The 23,921-nt window shown below is 34.2% G+C and overlaps 1 protein-coding gene across 3 annotated transcripts; it reads left to right on the top strand.

Moving 5' to 3' along the window:
• Nucleotides 1-3,236: 3,236 nt before the first annotated feature.
• On the top strand, nt 3,237-21,464 carry LOC110450972 (receptor expression-enhancing protein 5-like). Of its 3 annotated transcripts, none has more exons than XM_021498788.1 (6): nt 3,237-3,435; nt 4,754-4,847; nt 9,880-10,018; nt 11,128-11,272; nt 14,009-14,044; nt 18,011-21,464. In XM_021498788.1, the coding sequence occupies exons 1-6, from the start codon at nt 3,297-3,299 to the stop codon at nt 18,094-18,096; spliced, it is 639 nt and encodes a 212-aa protein (XP_021354463.1). In that variant the 5' UTR covers nt 3,237-3,296; the 3' UTR covers nt 18,097-21,464. The 3 variants fall into 3 exon arrangements, with proteins under 3 accessions (XP_021354463.1, XP_021354464.1, XP_021354465.1); XM_021498789.1 differs by lacking the exon at nt 14,009-14,044 and adding an exon at nt 12,582-12,590; XM_021498790.1 differs by lacking the exon at nt 14,009-14,044.
• The last annotated feature ends 2,457 nt before the right edge of the window (nt 21,465-23,921 follow it).

Here is a 23,921-nt window from a genome sequence, read left to right as displayed (position 1 = left end):
TAATGGTAACAATGTGGTTTTATCAAAGGGATTCAACGCTTAGTAGGGGCAGATTAAATATGTGTATATATTTTCCATAAAATATTATATAAAATACTTACATTTTACAAACTGAAGATTTTTTTAATGAAATTATTGAAAAGATTGAGTGTTAGAAAATTATTTTTTGGTCCAATGTCCGGCATAATAAACAATTTTTGAAAAAAAAAATATGTCCGTGCTTGAGTCGAACCCCTTAGGTTTCTACCTTTAGTGGTGTAAGTCCCATCCCTAATCCAGCAGTGCGTGGGCGCGCGCTGTATACAGTATTACGTGTGACAAGACGACACTATTTACCCAGGGCTGGTCACCGCCTGTATATATATATACGGGTATATGTAAATACAATCATTTAATTGGAATTTCACAAAGTCTCGCCTTAAATTGCAACATTTTCCCAACAGGAAAAAAACACTTAATCGCATATTTCGACTGTTTACAAATGGCAAATCCAGCTTAGTAATGCCATAGTTGTTCATTTCTTATTTGATAAGTACACAGATATGTTACAAACTGGTAAAATATGTTGTGTTTTTTTTAATAAGAGGATTCCGATGACTTCAGTTTATGAAAAAATATCATGATAAAGTGCATTTTGTTTATTTAATTGTGAATCTACTAAGTATTACGTTAAAATACTTACCAAATAACCGCGTGTGTTTATATGAAATGTATCTAATCTTTGAGAACACAGAATATTAGAAGTATTTGTTCAATCCTAGGAATTCCATTATAAAGAGAGACAGGATAAAAAGAACTATTTTAAGCGTCACTCAAACCTTTTCACAAGGATGAAATGTTTTACAGTGTGAAAGAGGTGGATGTCAATTAAAATTTAAAAACATCAGTTTAGAATATTATCTAAATTTCATCAAAACATGCCTGGTCAAAATGTATTATTATGTATATTCTAAATATGATTTAGTTTCTGACGCAATCAACTTACGATAGTGATTCAGTCAAATATTTTATTAATATTTGCACTGTTACAAAGTGTATATTTTGATAAATATACTTTAGTCTTAATGGGACAACTCAAATAATGTATTTTGTTGGATTACTTAGGAAATCTGTGACCTTTTATCATGATAAATTCATTAATTTTGTTGTTTTGAAAATGGAAATAAGGCAAAATGAAAAACGAAAAAGAGAAAAATATACAGAAACAGCGCATGAATAAAACACTTTCCAAAATGTGTCGAAAACATGTTTTTTCAAAAAAGAAATATTAAAGGCTTGTGACACCCCTCCTTCTCTCACCTCTGTTCAAACAAAATTTCCGAGTTATCTCCATTCTCTCTTTCTCTTTAAAACCACATTGGGCTGCTACCTACTTTTAAGAAAGGCGATAAACAATGCCCCAGTAATTATAGACCAATANCTAAACCTACTTTTTAAGATAAAATGTTTTTCTGTTTGATAAAAGAATGATTTAATAAGAATAATCTAACAAATTAAGGACTTCCCACCCTTCGTAATACACATGTTTTTCTTGTCGTATTTTCGTGTCGTCATTTCCGTATTGCGTATCGGGCATTCCATTACCGTAGTGTAAATTATAGTAACACCGGTGACATTAATTAACTCACGGGAAAACACTGACATACAATTCATTTATTAACTTTCGGCCTTACGGCCCATCAGTACAAACATATGAATACAATGCANTGGTCTTGTACACAAATTAAAAAGCTATCGAATAAATGGAAATCTTTTAGACTGGCTATCCGATTATGTACAGAATCGCCATCAACAAGTCTTCATCCACAATGTTACTTCTCATACTAAAACAACTAATGCTGGTGTACCCCAGGGCTCTGTCTTAGGTCCGCTTCTTTTTCTCTTGTATATCAACGATATAACTGATAACCTTGTCAGCCCTTCCCGTCTTTTTGCTGANAGCGATATCTACCGGTCTCGATTGCTAATGAATGTGCAGACATGCGTAACTTTATTAGACTAATTCTATAATTCTTAGGAATATCTTTGATATACGATATATGATATACGATCAGACGACTTCAAGAAGGTCGTTTATGAGGCGCATGGAATGCAGACTGATGTGTTTTGTTTACCGACCTCACCTGTACGTATCACGTGCTAACACACAGTAGTGCACAAGCTCTTGGTCGCTACGACTTTTGTTGTCGAGCGAGTTACGCTGTCAGTTAAATCGGTTCACAAATACAATTACAATAACTCTGTGAAAATAGTGGTTTGTGAAATATCAAGATCCCTATAAAATGCAAGTGCATGTGCGTGCACGTAATAACGGCATACCATGCGATAGCCTATGGTTACATACGTACCTGATATGTTAATGTGCCATGAGTAAACAGGCTATGGAATGATGTCCAAAGTGTACATGATTGAGAGTAATTTTGTTCCATAAAAGAACAGTAAATTGACAATTAAATATAGTAATTTAATTTATATCCGTCGTTTTTGGTTTGGTAAAGAAAATAAGTGTCATTGTATAAATTCTATGCCTCTGCAAAAAGTTCCGATTTTTTTCAAGGTAGACAACTCTCACCAGGAACAAAATTATTGTAAAATGTAAAATAAATTAATTATAACGACTTTGTGTAGATTTCGTTCAATTTTTAACTCTTTTTGTATCAAATTATGTGTCCTGTTTGCTTTAAGCTTGTATTTAGTCTCTTTTATCCATACAATTTCAAAAAAAAAAACGCTTTTTGTAACATGTTGTAGATATTTTATGATAAATAAAATATTTGTAGGGTTGATTAGCAATGTTTATTTTCATTATTTTATTGTTGTTATAGTTTTGAACAATGCCACACGCTCCAAAAATGTGAAAGTGTTGAATTTGACAAAAAATCAATTTTCCTGTATTTTTTACAAAAAAGTCACCAGTTTATCAGAATGCTTAGATTTTCATAAAATCATCTCTACACAGTGACATAACCATTATGTGAAACTTTCATTGAATTCTGCTGGCTATGATTATCTGAGCTATTCGTTCCTAATGCCACTGTGTATTTGTCAAATGGATAAGAGCGTCTTATAAATTGCTATGATTTGAGTTTTTTTTTAATTGATTAACGTTATTCATTTAATCAAGGATGTGTAGTGGACTACACATCCTTGATTTAATGGAATAAGTACGGTAAAGCTAAACGTGCACAAGACTCGCAATACACATAAGCTTTTCACTGATTCTGACCAGATGTATGTCCATTTCCGGTGACGTCACTCCTAGTCAGTCGGAATCGAAAATCCACACACACATCAAAATGGCAAGTGCAGTTTCGGAAAATGTGGAGACATGGAAGGCAAAGTTGGACAAATTACTTCACGAGAAGAATTTCGCAACCGAAACGTTAGAAAAAATTGAAAAGAAAACCGGAGTTCGGCGTTTATATGTTGCAATAGGTGAGCAAAGAGAGTCAGTATCAGTAAATGGGAGGATCAAACAGCTGGTAAAACGCACTTTCTTGTAAGATATATGCAAATTAATATATCTCTGGAAGCGAGAAACGTTACATTGTTCAAAATTGTGTGACTGAAGCTAGATAAATAAGCAAATAGATAAGTATTTCTCGATTAAAGTACATTGCTGCAGTATGCATAGGTTCCTAATGGTTGGTCGTTTTATGGGCCTGAGTTTTGCAACAGCTGTTCTGTGGACATCAGGTCTACTAAACTTGATCTGCATTGGGGGGTAGGTTGTGCAGTCATAACCAAATATTAGCAATAACCTATATAGTCAAGGTTTTCTGATATTAGCCCTATGTCTTTTAACCATTTACACATCATTCTTGTGGTCCATTTCTTGATTTGAATTGTGGACATGAGTGAGCATGAAAGTCTGGAGAAAATTTGAATCATTTTCCCGTTCAGTTGGACACAATGTGAACTTACTAAAGTGTGATGGTTCTTTACTACATCACCAGCTATACATACTGCTACACTATTCTAGTCATTGATCGCACAATGTAAAAAATCAGTACATTTCCTTATCTATATTAATGAAGTTATAGCTTTCAAAACTACAATATTAATTTTCTTTTTTAATGTGAATCGGTCCGTGTTCTGTTTTTGAACACAATCAACAGGCTTTTATCAACAAAAAGAGCAAGTCGAACACTGGTATACATATTTGTGCCACTTCGATATATTGATAGAATTGGCTGTTGTGAATTGATCTTATTTGTCAGTCTTAACAATTGTGTTTTATCTGGGGTATATAACAGTTAAAGTAACTGTTGGTTAGTAAATTAGACGCTTGATTATGTTAATATACGTGTTGTATATAAATCAGAATACATTTCATAAAGTTGTAAATAGATTTATGCTGTCCAGGATCCAGTAGATAAAAAGGATCTCTAACCATATTTAAGGTGTGTACATGCAGTGTGATTATTCCACCTCTTTTTGACAGGGACCTGTACCTTTTTTGAGGTCTGAATTTGCAAAAAATAAAGTGATTTTTCTATTGATTTGGGGAAATCGAGCATAAATAAACTAGGGAAGAGGCCTTTATAAGGCCACAAACACACCTTAAAAATATAACTAATATCAGATATTCTGACCAGGGTCCAGTCCATTTCACGTTAAATGTATAATTATTCTGACCAGGGTCAAGTCCATTTCACGTTAAATGTATAATTATTCTGACCAGGGTCCAGTCCATTTCACGTTAAATGTATAATTTGGTAATGTTGACAGTTGAGTGTTTATTATTTTACAGGTCTGCTAGCGATTCTAGGACTCTACCTGATGATTGGCTATGGTGCCCAGTTTGTGTGTAACTTTGTGGGTTTCCTGTATCCTGCCTACGCATCGTAAGTGAAATATATAGATATATATATACAGTATTTATGAGTGTACCACTGTCGCTCTGAGCTATTTGATTTTTTGTTGGGGAAAGTGAACATTTTCAAAACTTATTTACCAAAATATAGGTTGGGCCAAACGAAAAATATATGTTTTCCTTAACAAGTTGGAAAAAATTAGGGTAGGTAGGTTTAGCTAACAAGTTTTATTTTTGAAAATATTTTTATGTGGTTTATATAGGAGAGTGGTCTTGACTTTAACAGTAATTCTTCAAAAATTGCCTAAAAAAGTTTCGGGTATATGTAGGTAGGGTTACCAGAAACACCAAATATTTTTTGTTTGGCCTTGGGCTAGGATCCAGAAAATGTTTCAATATCTGTTTAATTGAGGGTTAATATACTCTTAATATAAAATGTACACCCCTAACTGGCCTAAGTGTCACATTTTTATGCCCCACAAGTTTATGGAGGGGGCATGCATATAACTAGTGTTGCCCTTATAAATGCGTCTGTCTGTCACATCACTTCCAATATCGGTGTCATTGCTCTAGCAATTAATTTCTTAAAATATCTGATTAAACTTTTATACAATTAAGTATAACTTGAATGAGTTAATTATTATTTCATAGTTTTAAAGCCAAGGGTAATATTGCTACAGTATTTACAAAGATTTGTTAAGTAATGGCACCAATTTGCATGGGAATTGGGGCATTTATTTGCATTTCCCAATATATATGTGTATGTCAGATACATTTAATTTATGTGCATTGTATATAAATGTATATGTTAGTAATTACATACATTTGTACCTAGTATATTTTATGTTTGTATAAACGACAAAATACAGTTGGAACTTTCCCCTGGGTTACTGAAGCAGTAATCAATCCATACAATTAACTGTTTACATCTCACAGTCACAAAAAGGTAGCGGAAATATTTCCATCCAGTTTTAATAAGGATTGCATCATCAACAGAAACAATGTATACAGGAAGGATTAAATAATGGGGAAGTTGAATGATGATCGGTGAAACTTCCTGAAAAATCCAATCACATATCCTACAGGGAATTAGGAACAGCTATCGTGTAGGACCGACAATAGGCCAGAGATAAGATGATCCGGAAGGAGCTAGCTATAGGGAGCCCTGAATCTGTCAAAACTGAAAAAGGGCCCCTCTCATTTTCCATTTTCATTTGCTGTCATCATCTACAGGGATTTTCCCTGTGGGACAGGAAGATGTTGCAGCATTAATATTAGACTTACAATTATATGTTTTAATGCATATTTTCAATAGCTTTAATAATACATAGAAGGTCTACAATAACATGACTCTTGCTATGTACAGTATATAATTGTGCAACTGTGAGACATAATGAATCTCCCTCTTTCGCTGCAACAAGTTTAGGTGGCGACTGGGGATAGGAATTTAGGAATTGGGTTATACTCAACGCTTGGTTTGGTTTTCTGTTGTCCATCCATCCATTTGTAGACACAATTTTGTCTGATGTATTCACTGCTTCAGTTCATCAACTTTCGCTGATTGGAAACAACTTTATTTAAAGTCAAACCTGCCAGTCTTCATCTGATTTTGTTTGTACACCATGCAGTAAACTTTCTGTCAATTATGTATGAGCAGACAAGGGCATGTCAGTGCTCTACTTAGTGTTAAAACCTGCTGTAAACTCTTGAGATGAAGAGATATACAAGTGATGTATATCATTGACACATTCTTCAGTTACATTATTGTTTAGCTAAATTTACCATTTTAACTGGTGTCAGCACTTAAAGAATAATTTTTGTGACAATTATGGCTTGAACAATATTTTAAAAATATATCCGAAGTCCCCCAGAGAAAGGATATACTGTAGTCAAGATCTCAGTTGTCTGTGTCCAGAATCGCTGATATATAATCTGTATAAAATATGAATAGCTAAATCTAATATTTAATAAATGATATATACTTCCTTTGTCTTCATGCATTTGAAAAATCAATATAAACAGTGATTCAGAATGTACCATATAAATGGTTACATGTGTATAATTTAATTAATTTAGATTAGAACATGGAACTGCTAGTAAACAGTTTCCAGCAAGCTGTTTCTGAGAAATGTTCCTAAAGTGTTGCTGCTAATATAAAACATTTCACTCTCACTTTTTGTCTTCTGTCGTGTCAAACACTTTCTGTATGAATTATTCATCGAGAGTTGACATATGTGTCTGTCTCCAGATAGACAAGCTATATAGTTATAGCGGACCCACCCAGGCATGTGATGCTGACGTAAACAATACCTGTCCCCAAACCACAGACCAGCGGCCCCACCCAAACCTCCATGATGGCATGATGCTACATTAGTTATCATTTCTTGTACAATAACTTATTTGTATGATATGACATAAACATCTACACTTACACACACAAAAAAAGACACTTGTTGCATGTATACCAGCTGTATATACATGTAGATATATACAAACTAGCTACTGTAGCTATAAATAGAGTTCTTGTTAAGAAGCCAGTCGTCAGCAAAAAAAGTGTCTACTTTTCACGGACTTTGAGCTTCTGCTTTTCAAGGACTTTGAGCGAGGTATTTTATGGAGTATAGAATTAATCTGTTTATGACATTGTAGACTGTCAACATCCAACTGGTCTCTTTAAAATCAACCACCTGTTTGAAATCTTAAGAAGTGAAAACACTTATTGTAGTATGTAGTATACATATATATACACAACGTTAAAATACCCTACACAGATCAGTGTTACGATATACATGTAATCAACAGCAATAATGTTGAATTAAAATATTTAAAGAATGTGTCAACAAAGCTTGTGAACTTGTGTTTCTTGGAGTGGTTTGGTTGGGGCCAGGGGACCCAGGTTTTCAGAAGTCAGAGGCCAGGGTGGAGCCCTGAATTGGGAACAAGATATAAAACTACAAAGTTTCTGTAGTTGCTTATTTAATTTGTCTTATATAGAATTCTGGATATGCTAGATTCTACAAAAAAAAATTGAATAAATATAGAGGAAAGTGGCCATAATTTGATAAGCTGAAAAAACTACTGGCTAGCTAACTCTATAGCTAAATATTAATGTTGCTTTCATAAAAAAAATCATCAAAATCATGAATGAATAGTACATCCTTTTTATCATCATCAAGAATATAAATATTGATTAGTACATATAACATATATGGAACTGGGCAGGGTTATTTGATAATCAATACTAGTATTATACACTACACAGCTGTGTAGTTAGTACAACACGTTACACAAAGTCAACTAGTGATGCCCTATATATAACACAATGATTCATTTTTCTCTTGTGTGCAGTGCATCAGTTTGTCTGGTGTATTATATATATACCATGACACTCTGTAAACAAAGACATGTCATCATATTTTGAGCAAAATTAGCAGCATCAGAGCCGGTGGAATTGTAATTGGCAGTGACCTGTCGTCCTGTTTAGATGTATCATGCTATCAGTGTTTGTCAAGCTGATCATGGTTAGTTTTAGATGTTAACAGATGTGTCACTGGTATACCTACAATATATAATTAATGTAAGCACCCGAGTGTTGTTCCTTTGGCCTTGTCATCATGGGCAGAGCCCCTTAAACTAACTGATTATATGCTTTACGCATGCCGATTGTCTGCAGTGTCCGATCCAAAACAGAAGACAGAGTTGGGGTCACAGTTGTTTTATTTATTTTTTTGTAAAAATTGACAGCTTTGAGATTATTTGAAGGGGTGGGCCTCCTGCTAAAGGGATCCTTGTGATATTTATCCTATAAATTTTCATGTCAGAGTCAAAATTGAAAAAAAATATAGAAAAATATTAAATTGGGCCAGCTTAAAGCCACATCATGTTTTTCAATGTACAAACATGTTTGTTGAACATTATGTATGAAAATATATTACTGATTTGTGCTGTGTAATATTACCAGGGACACTGATTTGTGCTGTGTAATATTAATGTTTGTATGTATGGGCAGCTACATGTATATTTCATTATTTAAATTCATGCTTAGATATCACAGCTACAGTAATCAACCCAATAAGCGCCCAGGGTTCTTATTCAGACATTTTGCATTTGTACCTATTATTCGTGTAAAAGCCAACATTGAAATGATCTCCTAACCAGGACAGAAACCCATACCTGACTTCCAATGTACTTATTTTCAACCAATTAGCAGGGGTCGTTATGGAGTATTTTGGATTTGTAACTTTTCAAAATATTTCGATTTACATTTCAAACACCTATGACAGTTTGGTATAACATCAGGCAGAGAGCTAATTAGGAATACATGTGTAGGAGCATGGGGACTTTAGTGCCTCGGTAATTGTCTATTTTCCCGGATTATTACAATAGACACTGATGGAAATGTGAAAATAACAAACTGTGAACAGTTATATAATTATATTTCTCCCACAACCACTGTAGGTTTCCTCACTCAAGACTCATTGAATAAACCTGCTAGGAGTTGGTGGTAAACATTGTTGGTTAACCACTAGTGGGTGACACCCTGGACGTGATTTCATTGGTCAGTCTTTGATTTATGACGTCATGTAACAAAGCTTTTCAGTGTCATTTTCCATTGTGACGTCATGCTCCAAGGTGATTGTTTCCCCCAACGGAAACACAGATGATGTATTTTTCAGGGGGAAAACGTGGTTTTTTTTCCAGATAAAATACGAACATCATGTGAGAAACAGGTTACCAAACTCTTGATGATAAGTTATCACATTTATTCATCTAACTTTCGTTAGTTAATTTTCAAATTGTAAAAGACACTCGGTAAACCTTGTGTCTTAATACAATTTGAAGATTAACTAACTTAGGTTAGATAAAACATAATAACCAACCATCACTCGTTGAGGAACCTCTATGTATTTAAGGAAGTCACAGGAAACAAGAGTTTAAATCTACTTGCATTAACAAGTACATGTACATATCGTATATAGAAGTTTTGCATGTAAATATGTAATCTCAGGCTATGAACATGATTGATGTAGATGTAAAAATATGTGATTTTTTTTAAATTTCAGAATCAAAGCCATTGAGAGTCACAATAAGGAAGACGATACCAAATGGCTGACGTATTGGGTGGTCTATGCCGTTTTCTCCCTCATTGAGTTTTTCGCTGATATCTTCCTGTTCTGGATTCCATTCTACTGGTTCCTGAAGGTAATTATAAGTTTGTACGGATACTGCTGGTGTCAATCCACAGGACCATAAGGTGTTGGTTGCTCAAAGTAACCATAGCACCAGAGGACCATTAGGTGTTGGTTGCTCAAAGTAACCATAGCACCNTATAGCACCAGAGGACCATTATGTGTTGGTTGCTCAAAGTAACCATTACCACATAGCACCAGAGGACCATTAGGTGTTGGTTGCTCAAAGTAACAATTACCTCATAGCACCAGAGGACCATTAGATGTTGGTTACTCAAGGTAACAATTACCTAATAGCACCAGAGGACCATTAGGAGTTGGTTGCTCAAAGTAACCATTACCACATAGCACCAGAGCACCATTAGGTGTTGGTTGCTCAAAGTAACCATTACCTCATAGCACCAGAGGACCATTAGGTGTTGGTTGCTCAAGGTAACCATTACCTCGTAGCACCAGAGGACCATTAGATGTTGGTTACTCAAGGTAACAATTACCTAATAGCACCAGAGGACCATTAGGTGTTGGTTGTTCAAAGTAACCATTACCTCATAGCACCAGAGGACCATTAGGTGTTAGTTGCTCAAGTCAAGGTAAAAATTACCAACTTGCAGTCATCCTTGCAATAATCTATTATTTATTAATAAATAATAATAAATATTATTTACATGATATAGATCACAAAACGAAAACATTTGCTGAATATGATAATTCTCATTGTTTTTATTGTGTTAGTACATAATTTAAGACAACAAAAATTGGTACCCCCCTTAATTCAAAAGTGTACCCCCAAAATCTGCTGGTGTACCTCCTTTTTGCAAACCTTGGGAGTACCAAAACCACCAGGTAGAAAAATTAGTGAGAACACTGTGGTTCTAGAATTACAGAAGCCATTAAATAAGTACTACATCGTATTGCTACTGTGGACATGTGAGTGATCGATTCTAATTGGGTTGCATTGGATCTGCCAACTTCATCCTTCGAGTTCTAACCCAAAACTAACATTCATTTTATTTATTGTTCTAGGTAAATATGAGTGAAAAGTATGCTATAGAGAGGTAGAAACACTGTCGTTTGAGTTTGTTTGTATCCTCCTTTTGATGTTTGAATACTTGTTTGTTCCAGTGCTGTTTCCTTGGTTATTGTATGGCCCCTATGACCTGGAACGGATCCCACACGATCTACAACCGAGTGATCCGGCCGATCGCACTCAAGTATCAGGATAGGATTGATACTGCCCTCGACAAGGCCTCTGATGCCATCCACGAGGGTGAGTTGCCTACACCGATCATAGCCTATTATATCTACAAATCTTTAATGTTGTGATATACTTTTTGTACATTCTACATATTTATCTATAAACATATATCATTTAGTGCTATGTGCTGAAAACTGTTGTATGAAGCTTTGTCCTCCTAAAGAAACATCAATAAATGTAAGATTTTTGAAGTCAAACATTTTAAGTTCACCTAGCATGACTATGCCTTGGTGCAACTTCTGTTGCCAACTTATAATAATTCTTTAAACAACTGAATTTGTTTGTTCAAATGAGTGATCTTGACCACCTTTCCTGGTCACAGTCATCAATTGTGTTGAACAATATATATATACAGATATATAGATGTATACATGCAGCTCAGAGAATGAAATATATCCCCTATTGTTTCTGAATGGATGGCTCTGAACTTTATTTTCAAATGAATGACCTTGAGCCTCTTTCAAGGTATCAAAGGTCAAAAGTTTTAAAAATAACCCAAAAGATACAGTTGAGCAATTAAGATCTTTTTCATGTCTTTTGCACCCCCACACACATACACACACACACTTTTTGTATAAAATTAAACTTTAGGTTTAAATATGCAGTGTATTGATATTTAGACTTAAAATATCATACAGTTGATTGTGATGTACAAAATTCTTCTAAAACAAACTATATCTGTTTACAAAATGGTCCTGAAATACACAAATAATTAGTGAATCAAATAGTTTTGGCCCTGAACAGTCGGAAATATTCATGTCAACCAAAGGTTTGTCTATGTATGTGTATTATCTTATTTGGAACGACTTAGACATATTTTGGGTAAGAAGGGTAGTTGTGGGACAACAGGGCTTTGGGGCGGATCATCTTTCACACCCATTGCTTACTTTTATTATTGCTGATTACAGCAGTTTGTTCATTTGCTTTATCAAAGACCACTTTGCATACTTTTAGTCTGTTAGCCTTGGAGCTCCAGTTATAGCAACGAACAAATGTTTGGATTGTGTATATTTAGACAAATTCTATATTTTTTATATGAATTAATGGTAAGATACTAGTGTATATTTAGACAAATTCTATATTTTTTATATGAATTAATGGTAAGATACTAGTGTATATTTAGACCAATTATATTTCTATACATTTAGACATATTTGTATTTGTAACAATGCTCACACACAGATATGATATAACTATATTTTATTTTCTGCTTGTTTTATGTTCTATGTTGTAATTTCTGTGTGTTGATGTGCCATGCCGTCTGTAGTTATTGTACATGTAAATGTGTATTCTAATGATATGACCTCTGACTTTTCTGCAGTGTTTGGGGGTACGTTACTGTAATAGAAGTCTACCACCATATAACCTGACATTTAACCTGAAGTGTTGTTTAGTTACGGCACCCTGGAATGAAGCTTTTCATGTTTTCAGATTTACATGTATTCAAGTCTCGTGACACTAATCTTTCTGAAATAAACATGAAGTCTTGTAGTCACTGATTATTACCCGATACCTTGTTTAAGAAGCCAGTGTGGATTATTACCCGATACCTTGTTTAAGTAACCTGGGTGGATTATTACCTGATACATTGTTTAAGAAACCAGGGTGGATTATTACCTGATACCTTGTTTAAGAAACTAGGGTGGATTATTACCCAATACTTTGTTTAAGAACCGAGGGTGGATTATTACCCGATACCTTGATTAAGAAACCAGGGTAGATTATTACCCGATACCTTGTTTAATTAACCTGGGTGGATTATTACCTGATACATTGTTTAGATACCTTGTTTAAGAAGCCAGTGTGGATTATTACCCGATACCTTGTTTTAGTAACCTGGGTGGATTATTACCTGATACCTTGTTTAAGAAACCAGGGTGAATTATTACCCGATACCTTGTTTAAGTAACCTGGGTGGATTATTACCTGATACATTGTTTAATAAACCAGGGTGGATTATTACCTGATACCTTGTTTAATAAACTAGGGTGGATTATTACCCAATACTTTGTTTAAGAACCTAGGGGGGATTATTACCCGATACCTTGTTTAATTAACCTGGGTGGATTATTACCTGATACCTTGTTTAATAAACTAGGGTGGATTATTACCCAATACCTTGTTTAAGAAACCAGGGTGGATTATTACCCGATACCTTGTTTAAGAAACCAGGGTGGATTGTTTTAATTTTCTTTGAAATGCATCTCGTTTGTCTCGACAAAATAATTCTTTGAGGAGATTTTAGTATAAATAATTTACTTTAAAAAGTTATCGTTTATCTGCTCTGTTTGAAGATGGTAACACAAGATAGGTACAGAGATTAAAAAATTGCAACTATTGATTAGACACTTAAAATATATTTTTAAAAGATAAAAAGCCAATAGATATGTGTTTGAAATGTTGAGACAAAAAGCCATCGGTGCAATATATCCTTTTGTTATCTTCCAAATGATTCCATATTTCGGTAGAGGTCAAACTATGGCATTAGGTGAAGGTCAAACAAAACACAAAAGGTCAGACTAAGGTAGGGGTTATGCAATAAGAAAGTACATGTAAAACAATAGGTAAAAAATAAATTATCTGATAATTAAACAAAAGTTAGGTATAAGGAAAACAGTTATTTATCAGACTTATAAACTCAATCACGACTGGTTTAGCATGCGTTCCTGAATGTTGCACCCTCTGTTTCTGAATGTGGTCAGATCTGTGAATGTTGACATGCCCCTTTTGTTTTGTTTCTGTACAAAGTGTTTGGCCTGGCCAAACAGTCAGCCAGGGAATGTGGTAAGTTACTGTTGGTCAGCTTGACCACTGGAAATTACTTCCCTTTGTTGTGATCGGTTAATCTGCTATTTCATTCCGAAGGCAAGGAAATTTTCAGGTTATGAATTATGAATAGACACACTTGGCATTTTGTGATTGTTGGCACAGATAATGTTGTTGTGCATTTGAAGTGATGAGAAATCATGAAGAAATATTCAAGAAATATTTTTCATTAGTTAACTCATTCACCCCTGAAGACACATTTGAACTCTTCCAATTCAAAGGTTGGAATAGTTCATTGTAAAATACAGGGGTGAAAGCGTTTAGCTTTTAAGATAAAGCAATGCAATTAACCTTTGAACAAAGAACAAATGTAGACTGAAATTGTTTTGTTATTCTACCAACTTTTATGTGATAAATAAAAGTGCGCTTTTTCATGACTTGAAAAATTTCCATAATGTTTAAAAAGTATTTTTTAAAGCTTTTGAAAGATGAAGTTTAATGTTACATGCTGTAAGTCTTGTGCTTGATCCAAACTCGATACAATACTGTAACAGCTTGAGTTAGAAATGTAGTGTTTGTGTGCCATGACTAAATATAGCTAACAATAACGGTGTCGCTCTAACATGATTTTGTAGGTAAAGTCATCCTTGATGACAAGTTGGCTAAGGTTTTCGGTATTCCTAATGAAAACGTCACTGGCGATTACTGTGTACCAGTTGTGCGCAAAATTAGCAAGTGTTGTGAGTAGCAGAAATGTAAAAGTTTATAATAACTTTTACATATACACACTATAAACACATATATACATACATATCTTTATGATCATGATGACTGAAGTTTATTACTTGTACATACATTCCTATCTTTATATCTTCCTGACGAAAGATTATATATAATTACATGTATATGATCTAGGCTATCTTTTAACTTCATGTTATGACTGTTAGATGTTGCATGGTATTTTTCATTACAGTCAAATCTTTTCAAAAAAGTTGGTAATTTTTTCTCTGTATCAACTATTTTCATCATTAAGCAACCGTTTCATGATCATATTTTCCCCTCTGTTTATAACTGATTACAATATAAACTGTGAAAAAGACTTTGTATATCCCTCTGTTTATAACTGATTACAATATAAACTCGGAAAAAGACTTTGTATTTCCCTCTGTTTATAACTGATTACAATATAAACTCGGAAAAAGACTTTGTATTTCCCTTTGTTTTGCTTATGTTATGTGGCTGTGGGGATGGGACAGTGAAAGGGAAGTTTTTATTGTTATGTCCCAGATTTCAAGCTTCAACATCACTGGAACGGTCTTTATACATGCATACAATATAGATAAATTTCGTTTTTAAAGACTAAAAAATTCTCAGCCATTAAAAGCTATTCAAATGCAATTCCTTATTCTATCATACATAAAAAGCTGACATAACATACCTGCCAACCCCGGATATACTGAAAGAGGGTGCACATGATGACCCTCTTTTGAAAATAAAAAAGAGGGTCATAGTGTGTGCGTCTGCTTTTGCAACAAATACAAAAGCTGCCGATATTTAGAATGGCAGGTGTTCTGATTTGTACTATTTTAGGTACATATTAGCAGTTCATGTGTAGTTCATATGTAGTTATTATACAAAAGATAAACCTGGGTACATCAATGTACATTTTATGTAAATGTAATAGCAGTGAGATGCTCCAGTGCATTAACCCTCATGAAGTTTTACTGGCGTAAAATTTGATGTTTTGATCAAGCACATGGCTTCACGCCTCCCCTCTGGTAATTATCCGTTCCTCCAGATTTTGCACCTCTTCCTGGCCTCAATCAGCATTCCCATTTTTCAAACCTGGTGCATTAATCTGCTTGCATGGCTATCCTCCTTCCGTTCTGATTATATACAGCCTAGCACGTACATGACACACATACAAAATGTACTCGACACAGCCTTCATCGCAGCTTCCATTGGAAACCTGCAGTCATAATGTGTTTCTATGATTGAACACCCTGGTTCATTATGATATATATTTTAATCAGCATTTGGCCGAGAAAATAACATATCCTGGTGATGTAGTTCTGTCTGGGATGTGTTCAGTCTATAGTTCCTCTCTATAATAATATCCTGTCTAGTTACCAGTATTCTGAGTTATTTTTTATTTTGTTATTTCAGTTTTAGTTTGAAACTTTGGTATTGTCTTACTACTTGCTTTGTTTCATAGTGATGACTAATATTAGTGTTGATTTCTTTCTATAAAATGAATATTTAAACATGTTTTGTTTGTTGTAATGATGGTTTATAATTAATGGAAAATTGGTTGAAAACATGCACCACTTAAAGAAATGTATTGGAATCAATTATTTATTCATCCCTGATGGGTGCAGAGTTTCTAATATTTTCCATTTGACCATTTGACAAGAGATTCTTTACAGATTAACTTAAATAATTTGAATATGATTCTTTTGTAAATATTCTTGTTGCTGGATTTTCATATACGATAGTTATAAACTTTTAAATCTACACACAGCTATATATAGACAGGATACATATTGTATACATATAGCAGTGCATTATCTGATTAAACCAGTCATTTCACTGTTAATGTGGATTTATTTTATACATAAAATGTTAACCTTTAAGATATATATGATATACAAATAGTGAATGGTGGTAAATCTCCTCAAATTAAGATTAAATAAATCTGGTTCACTGATGACCTACAAATAACTTGTATTTCCTTTATTATGATATTTACGGTACTAAAAGTACATCATTTTATGTGCTTGTTTTCCCTTTCTAACATGAACTTAATGTTTTCATCTCCTGAAATATTGTAAAGAATCAAAAGGAAGTGTATATTTATGTTTATGAAAACTTTGCACATTTACGGTAGTTTGATGTGTTGAACGGCTGTTGCTGTACTCTTGTGATTATGGTACCAGTGTACACTGGGAAGTATCTAAGCCCATAGTACTGATGCTGATGCTGATCGGTCAGCAGCAGGTTAATGCCATCTGTTTGTGGTTTACATAATCATGTCATGCCGTGATTTTATGTAGATTTATGAGCAATTATTTCCCTGTAATGAGGTATGCTATCAATTAGGTATGTAGAGTAAATTAGCTCTATAATTACCAGTATATTGTAACATACATACCTAGTACTAGTGTATCTGGTGTGAATGTGATGTACAAGGCCACTATAATCAGTAAAGATATAATTAGCAGGTTACACACTGTGGTATGATGGTTATATATACATTTAATGAGTTATATATATGCATTAACTACACCAGTTAATTTTCTCATGACGAAAGAGGTGAATGTCAGGTCAAATAATCTTCAAATTTCGTAATTAGATATACAGTATACTTTCAGCTAGTACAGAAAAAATTGCTAAAACATTCAATTGGTGAATATTGGTCTTCAGTGAAAAGCATACCATTTATATGTATGTAGGACAACCCAACATCAGTGGGCATACTTTAGGGACGCTCCACCATCAGTGGGCATACTTTAGGGACGCTCCACCATCAGTGGGCATACTTTAGGGACGCTCCACCATCAGTGGGCATACTTTAGGGACGCTCCACCATCAGTGGGCATACTTTAGGGACGCTCCACCATCAGTGGGCATACTTTAGGGACGCTCCACCATCAGTGGGCATACTTTAGGGACGCTCCACCATCAGTGGGCATACTTTAGGGACGCTCCACCATCAGTGGGCATACTTTAGGGACGCTCCACCATCAGTGGGCATACTTTAGGGACGCTCCACCATCAGTGGGCATACTTTAGGGACGCTCCACCATCAGTGGGCATACTTTAGGGACGCTCCACCATCAGTGGGCATACTTTAGGGACGCTCCACCATCAGTGGGTACCAGTTATGGATATCTCACTGTAAGTGGTAATCACTTAAATTGTTTTTCCGATCATGAGTGAGTAAATTTTATTTTATAAAACTTAATTATCTCCCTTTAATTGCAGCCGGAGAAGTTGCAGAGAAAATGGCTTCAGAAGCTGCCACGGAGGCAATAAAGAAGCAAGTCGTGGATTCGTCCAAGTCAGACTAAACAAGGGAAGGAAAGATCTAAATATATACTGCAGTTACACAAGAGGTCCCAATGATGAGCCATTTATGCACTGGATATTAACGATAGACAGCATACTCTCGGAACTGAGGTTACGGACAAGATCATTATAATGACTGGAGTGCCAGTGTATAACACGTGGACCAGGTGGTTACATATTGATGTGAATTTCAATACAGTTTGCTCTTTTATTTTATCACAATTTACCCAGTAAGATTTTTTCTTTTGCATTTTGAAATGTTTGTGGAGGTGTTATATTGTATGTACGTCGTGATGTAAATTTACATGATTTGATGGTCAAGTATCCGAGATACAGCTAGTTTAACTTATTCACCCCTGAAATTCCAAACTCTGAATTGGAGGAGTTCAAATGGTTCTTCAGGGGAAAATATGTTAAGGTAAAGCCTTATAGGAAACCATGTTCATTGGTAGTTTTCAATCCATGACATAAATATATGTATTATAGGTTTGTTTGTGTAATATGGTGGAGACATGTATTCTGTATTAACACAAACCTTCTTTGTACATGTTGTATTTACATTGTAAAATTACTAGATTAACAACGTAGTAGATTAGTTAGCATACCTAAACATGTTCGTCTCGTTGAATGTAGATTATTCTCCACTGATATTTGGACTTTTGATGTGTGTACAACTTTAATTCAACAGCAATGCTTCAGATTAATGTCATGTTAATGAATTTATATTGTACCTGTAGCTAATACCTTAAGACCCATCAGAAATGTAACTTCTGTTTCCTCTTGACAGTTGTCATCCTGAACATTCCTCTTGTGTATCTTATCATCCACCTCGTCCACATGTGTTCACCGGGCGTTCTAATTTTGTTTTGTATTGACAGCCACAGTGTAGTGTGTCACAAATATTTGTTTGTACACATATAATTGATTACTTCCTAACAAATAAACAAACAAATATTTGGAGATGAAATAATGCAACAGACCTTTGTGGGTACTGTATTGATAGTGTTAATGAATAGAAATGAATATCATCAACACAATTTTCGTGACAGTCTGATATTATGGGTGATTTCATCAAGCTGGTTATTTTAATATGTCTTGTTATTTGAAGAATTTTTTTGCAAGAATAAAGTGAAGTAAATTGTTGCTATATTTCATCACAGGGGTGGTTGAAGGCTACACATGCACTAACCATTGGAGGAAGATTTGTATCACTCCACTGTGGTTTTCATTATGGAAAACTTGCCAATCTTGTGTTTTGATATTATTCTGGAAGGCAGAATATTGCCATCTGTAGAAATTCTTTGAAACAGATCTTAAAGAGTTAGGTGTAGTAGCCTCTTGTATGTTACTTCATACAGTTAAGATGGGGTGTATCTTGTATGTTACTTCATACTGTGTTAAGATGGGGTGTATCTTGTATGTTACTTCATACAGTTAAGATGGGGTGTATCTTGTATGTTACATAAGAAGGTGAGTGTCTTACAAGTTACTTCCTGGAGCGAGAAGTGTGACACCCTGTATGTTACTTCATCCTCTCTATCTAAATGTTAGTGCTGTTTTACACCTGAAGTATTTTCCTAATCCTATCTCTAGCAAATCCAAATGACATGTGTCTCTTGGAATTCACCCATTTTGTATATCTGTCAACTTTGGACATTTTTTCATATCTGTCGACTTGGAAATCGACTATTTTTTTTTATATCTGTCAACCTTGGAAATTTCCCATTTTGTGTATCTGTCGACCTTGGCTTGTCTCCTCTTCTCAGTGTGAGGGTTCATCTCAAGACGTTTTTTGAAATATTAAATGTCAATCTTTGGATCCATTGAATTCATAGTTGGGAAATTATAAAGTATTTTTGCTTGGTTAGAACCTGTCTTTAAACATGAGTGCTATTTAACTTAGTGATCGTGATTTATCGACATCTGTATAATTTTTTGCAATTTTGCTGTACATAAATCAGTTATTTAATATTTATTGTTGAAAATTCAGATTTTTCTCAAAGTGCAATGTATACATTTTTGATTTGATTTGTTTGCTTTTCACGTAAATTTTGTCACCGATGTAGTTAGAACCCATGTCACTGAAATTGAAGCGATATTAGGTGTTTAATAATAATTTCTGTATCACAAAGCATGCTGATCTTGCACTACTTGCATTTAACCCATTTGATTAATGTCAGATTGAAGTCTGAAGTTTGAACCTAGTTTAGATCAGAAGAACTTGAGATTGGATCTGTTCACCTTTAATATGTTTGAATTGAATTTTGATGCATTTGATATGGCAGGGCTTCTGCCTATAATAAATACTCTACCAAGATCTCCCTTTCAAATATTTATCTTTCCACAATAACATTTAATGGCGAATTTAAGCATAACCTATCTTGAAATCATGCTCAGAATAACAAGGAGGGTAGTAACTAACATGTATGTTAAAATATAACGGTTTTAAATGCCCTAGTCATAGCAAAGTGTAGATAAGAGATATTCTCTAAGAATATGAATCAAGCAATAATTACCCATGAAAAAAACCCAATGTGAAATTAGATGAAAATTAGCACAGAATCTCGTCTGAATCTTCTTGAAGCTTGTATAGGAATTCATTAAAAAATTCCTGTCCACTTATATAAATGAGAGAATTTCATTTCGCTCCAGTTTTTCTGGCTGCTGTGTGCCTTAGTACATGTGCCATGTCTTGTGTTGCTGGTCGGAGTGGGGTGATGCATGCAATGGAAAGCATTCCTTCATTGAATATTTTTTCAGCTTTCATGCAAAAATATTGCATCCACCCATTTTTTCCCCTAATTCTGTTATCTTTTATGAGTTGTCCCCCTTTGTCTACATTCCTTCCTAAAACAAAGTTCTGTGCGTCAAGTATCAAGTGTTTTGTGTACAAAAATTAAACTCGCATCTGTTGTTCAGTAAGCAAAACAGTAATTAGTTGAAATTTCGAAAACAATTTGATAAAATTATTAATAAGATTTTCTTTTGAAATGATATTTTGACACTTGGTTGTGGACCATATCTAGTACCAGCACATGTCTTGGGTTTCAGGACTGGGGAACACTTCTTAGGTTAATTTAATTAATATAAATCGAAAATCGAAAAACAAATTTGGAAAGAAAAATGAGCCTGTTTTAATCTGACACCATTTGGAACAAATCTTTTAATCTGACACTGAGAGATTGAATTGTAAATATTAATGGCTGGAATATATTTTTACGTATTTTTGTAGAAATACCAAGTAACATCAATCGTCATCTAAAATATTTGGTATATGTGTAAGCATCAATTGTCATATTTCGTAGATATAAAATACATCATGTACCTAAAAGTGTGTATCTGTTCAAACCCAGAGTTCTTCCACCACAAATATACATAGCAACCATACGCTTAATGTTTTTACTGGATTGGTATTTAATCTATATGATAAGCATTTAAGATATTAACCTATAGCGAATCATAGTATGATATATAGAGCTAAATTGTATCCTGTACATCTGGCAATGCTTGCGAGTATTTTTCTGGATCATACCTTGAGGTGATATATGTGCTTATTAGTACCTTACATCTCGGACTTATTAGTACCTTACATCTCAAACTTATTAGTACCTTTCATCTCAAGACTTATTAGTACCTTACATCTCCGACTTATTAGTACCTTACATCTCCGACTTATTAGTACCTTAAATCTCCGACTTATTAGTACCTTACACCTCGAGACTTACATCTCAAGACTTATTAGTACCTTACATCTCCGACTTATTAGTACCTTACATCTCCGACTTATTAGTACCTTACATCACCTTGAAGTATTTTCAGGTACTCTGTTCTAATTATAGTCATTACATCTCGGGCAATATTTGTCTGGACTATTTACATCACCCTGTGCTAATTATAGAGCGTTATCTAGGGCATAACATTGATTAATAATTCTGGACCATACTTTGAGCTCAAGTGTTAATTAACCCAGTGCTAATTTGCCGTATATTGTGGACATTCTCTGACCATCTTACGAAGGTTCTGACTGCCAGTTGGTGTTTGTCTGTACATGAAGTAAAACCTTATATGTTGTACATACTCTTGAATGGCATGCTCAATATCTTTTTCAAATAAAATTTAATATATTATTACCAAATTGAATACAAAAAAACCCTCTTAAATATGGTGTTTGTTGTTTATATTCTATAGAACTAATCTAACATAAAGAGCTATATTACATGAAATGTCAGATAATTGACATTTATCTTTTTTTAATGCAAGGTCATTTCCTTGGCCTCTCCTTCAGTTTTGTATAAAAGATACAAGAAACTTAATTTGTTGTCAAGTATAATATATAACATGAAATATAAGCTCTGAAGGGCTAGGAAGAGAAGTGGTTGGATTATTGAGGTCCCACTGTATAAAAACAAATGTTTTCGAGAGCATTGGAGATCATCATTTTAACCAAGAACAAATATATCCTTACTACTATGGAAGTAGTAAGGATTTTAGCTTTACAGCATTGCATACACTAATGTAACTTAAACAGTGCAAGTTAGAATGCAAGAACAACAAAGACACATGCTTGTTTTAAATATTCAATGTATTTTGGGATTACATCCCCACATTATAATTATTGTGTACAGTCACCTTTTCATCCTACACAGTACAAAAATAAATAATAATAATATTTCCGTATTTGTAATTAAGAAAACAACAACAATTGTTTATGAAGCTCTGTAATGGTAGGTAGCTCAGCACAACAAAGTTTAGAGAAGTTGTTTGATATCGCAGTACGTGATACTCCACTAGGAGGACAGTTTAGAGAAGTTGTTTGATATTTCACACCCACAACAACGTCTCCACCACACCACAGAGACGGAGATTGTCCTCTTGTGTTGTCTGTAGATTTATTTGTTGAATATATTCCAGAAACGATTGAGAGTGTGACAGGTTTTGGGATAATTTAGCAAGACCAATCTCCGAGATAAAAAAAAGTGCTGCATTTTCAAGAAAACCTCTCCTTTTATGAGTAAATGATTAAGGTCCGAGGCTGTTCCATGATCAAGCGCAGGCTCAGATCATCTCCCCCCCCCCCCCCATTTTTTTTTTATTAAAGTTTTGATTGACATTTACCCCAATTTGTTTGTCAATTAACTTTCATAATAATAATAAAAAAAAAATGGATGTAAGTTTTTACTGCTTATAAAGTATGATTTATGATTTCATACAATTGTCAAAACTTTGTCTGAACTTCAACATTAACAAATCCTACTTGCGGAAAATTCATTGACCAACTTGTAGCCTCAAATTCTCTTGTGAAAGGTCTATATGAAATATTACACCAAAACCATACGCCGAGTTGCCAAATTATCGAGTTCGGCCCCTAATGGTAAGCTTTGTTAGAGCCTTGAATTAGACTGTACTCCTCAGATTCATCTTAACTCATTCACCCCTGAAAACACATTTTCAAAGGTTGGAACAGTTCATTTGGAAAATTTCAGGATTAAGTTAACATACATTGCTGTAAAATCCAGTCAGCAACTGTATAGAGTTTAACCGTTCACCACTGTGGACCACAATGGACTCATCCAGATCAATGTATGGTAGAGTCTACTAAAGTTACCTAGGGGTGAAAGGTTAAGGATTGTAAGAGCACTTTGAAAATATTATTGTCCAAGTCCTGAGATAGTCTAGCATTCCTAAGTAATTAAAATTTATATCATGAACTAAAAATAAAATTTTGCATAATTGGATTTGCATAGAACATCTAACATACATAAATATAATTTTTCTATTACCATAGTAGACATGTATCATGGAAATTGATTATCTTGTAAATTTCAGG

Source organism: Mizuhopecten yessoensis, unplaced genomic scaffold (genome assembly GCF_002113885.1).
Source record: "Mizuhopecten yessoensis strain PY_sf001 unplaced genomic scaffold, ASM211388v2 scaffold5575, whole genome shotgun sequence".
Classification (NCBI taxonomy): Eukaryota; Metazoa; Mollusca; class Bivalvia; order Pectinida; family Pectinidae; genus Mizuhopecten; species Mizuhopecten yessoensis.
This window is presented reverse-complemented; position numbering and strand designations above follow the sequence as displayed.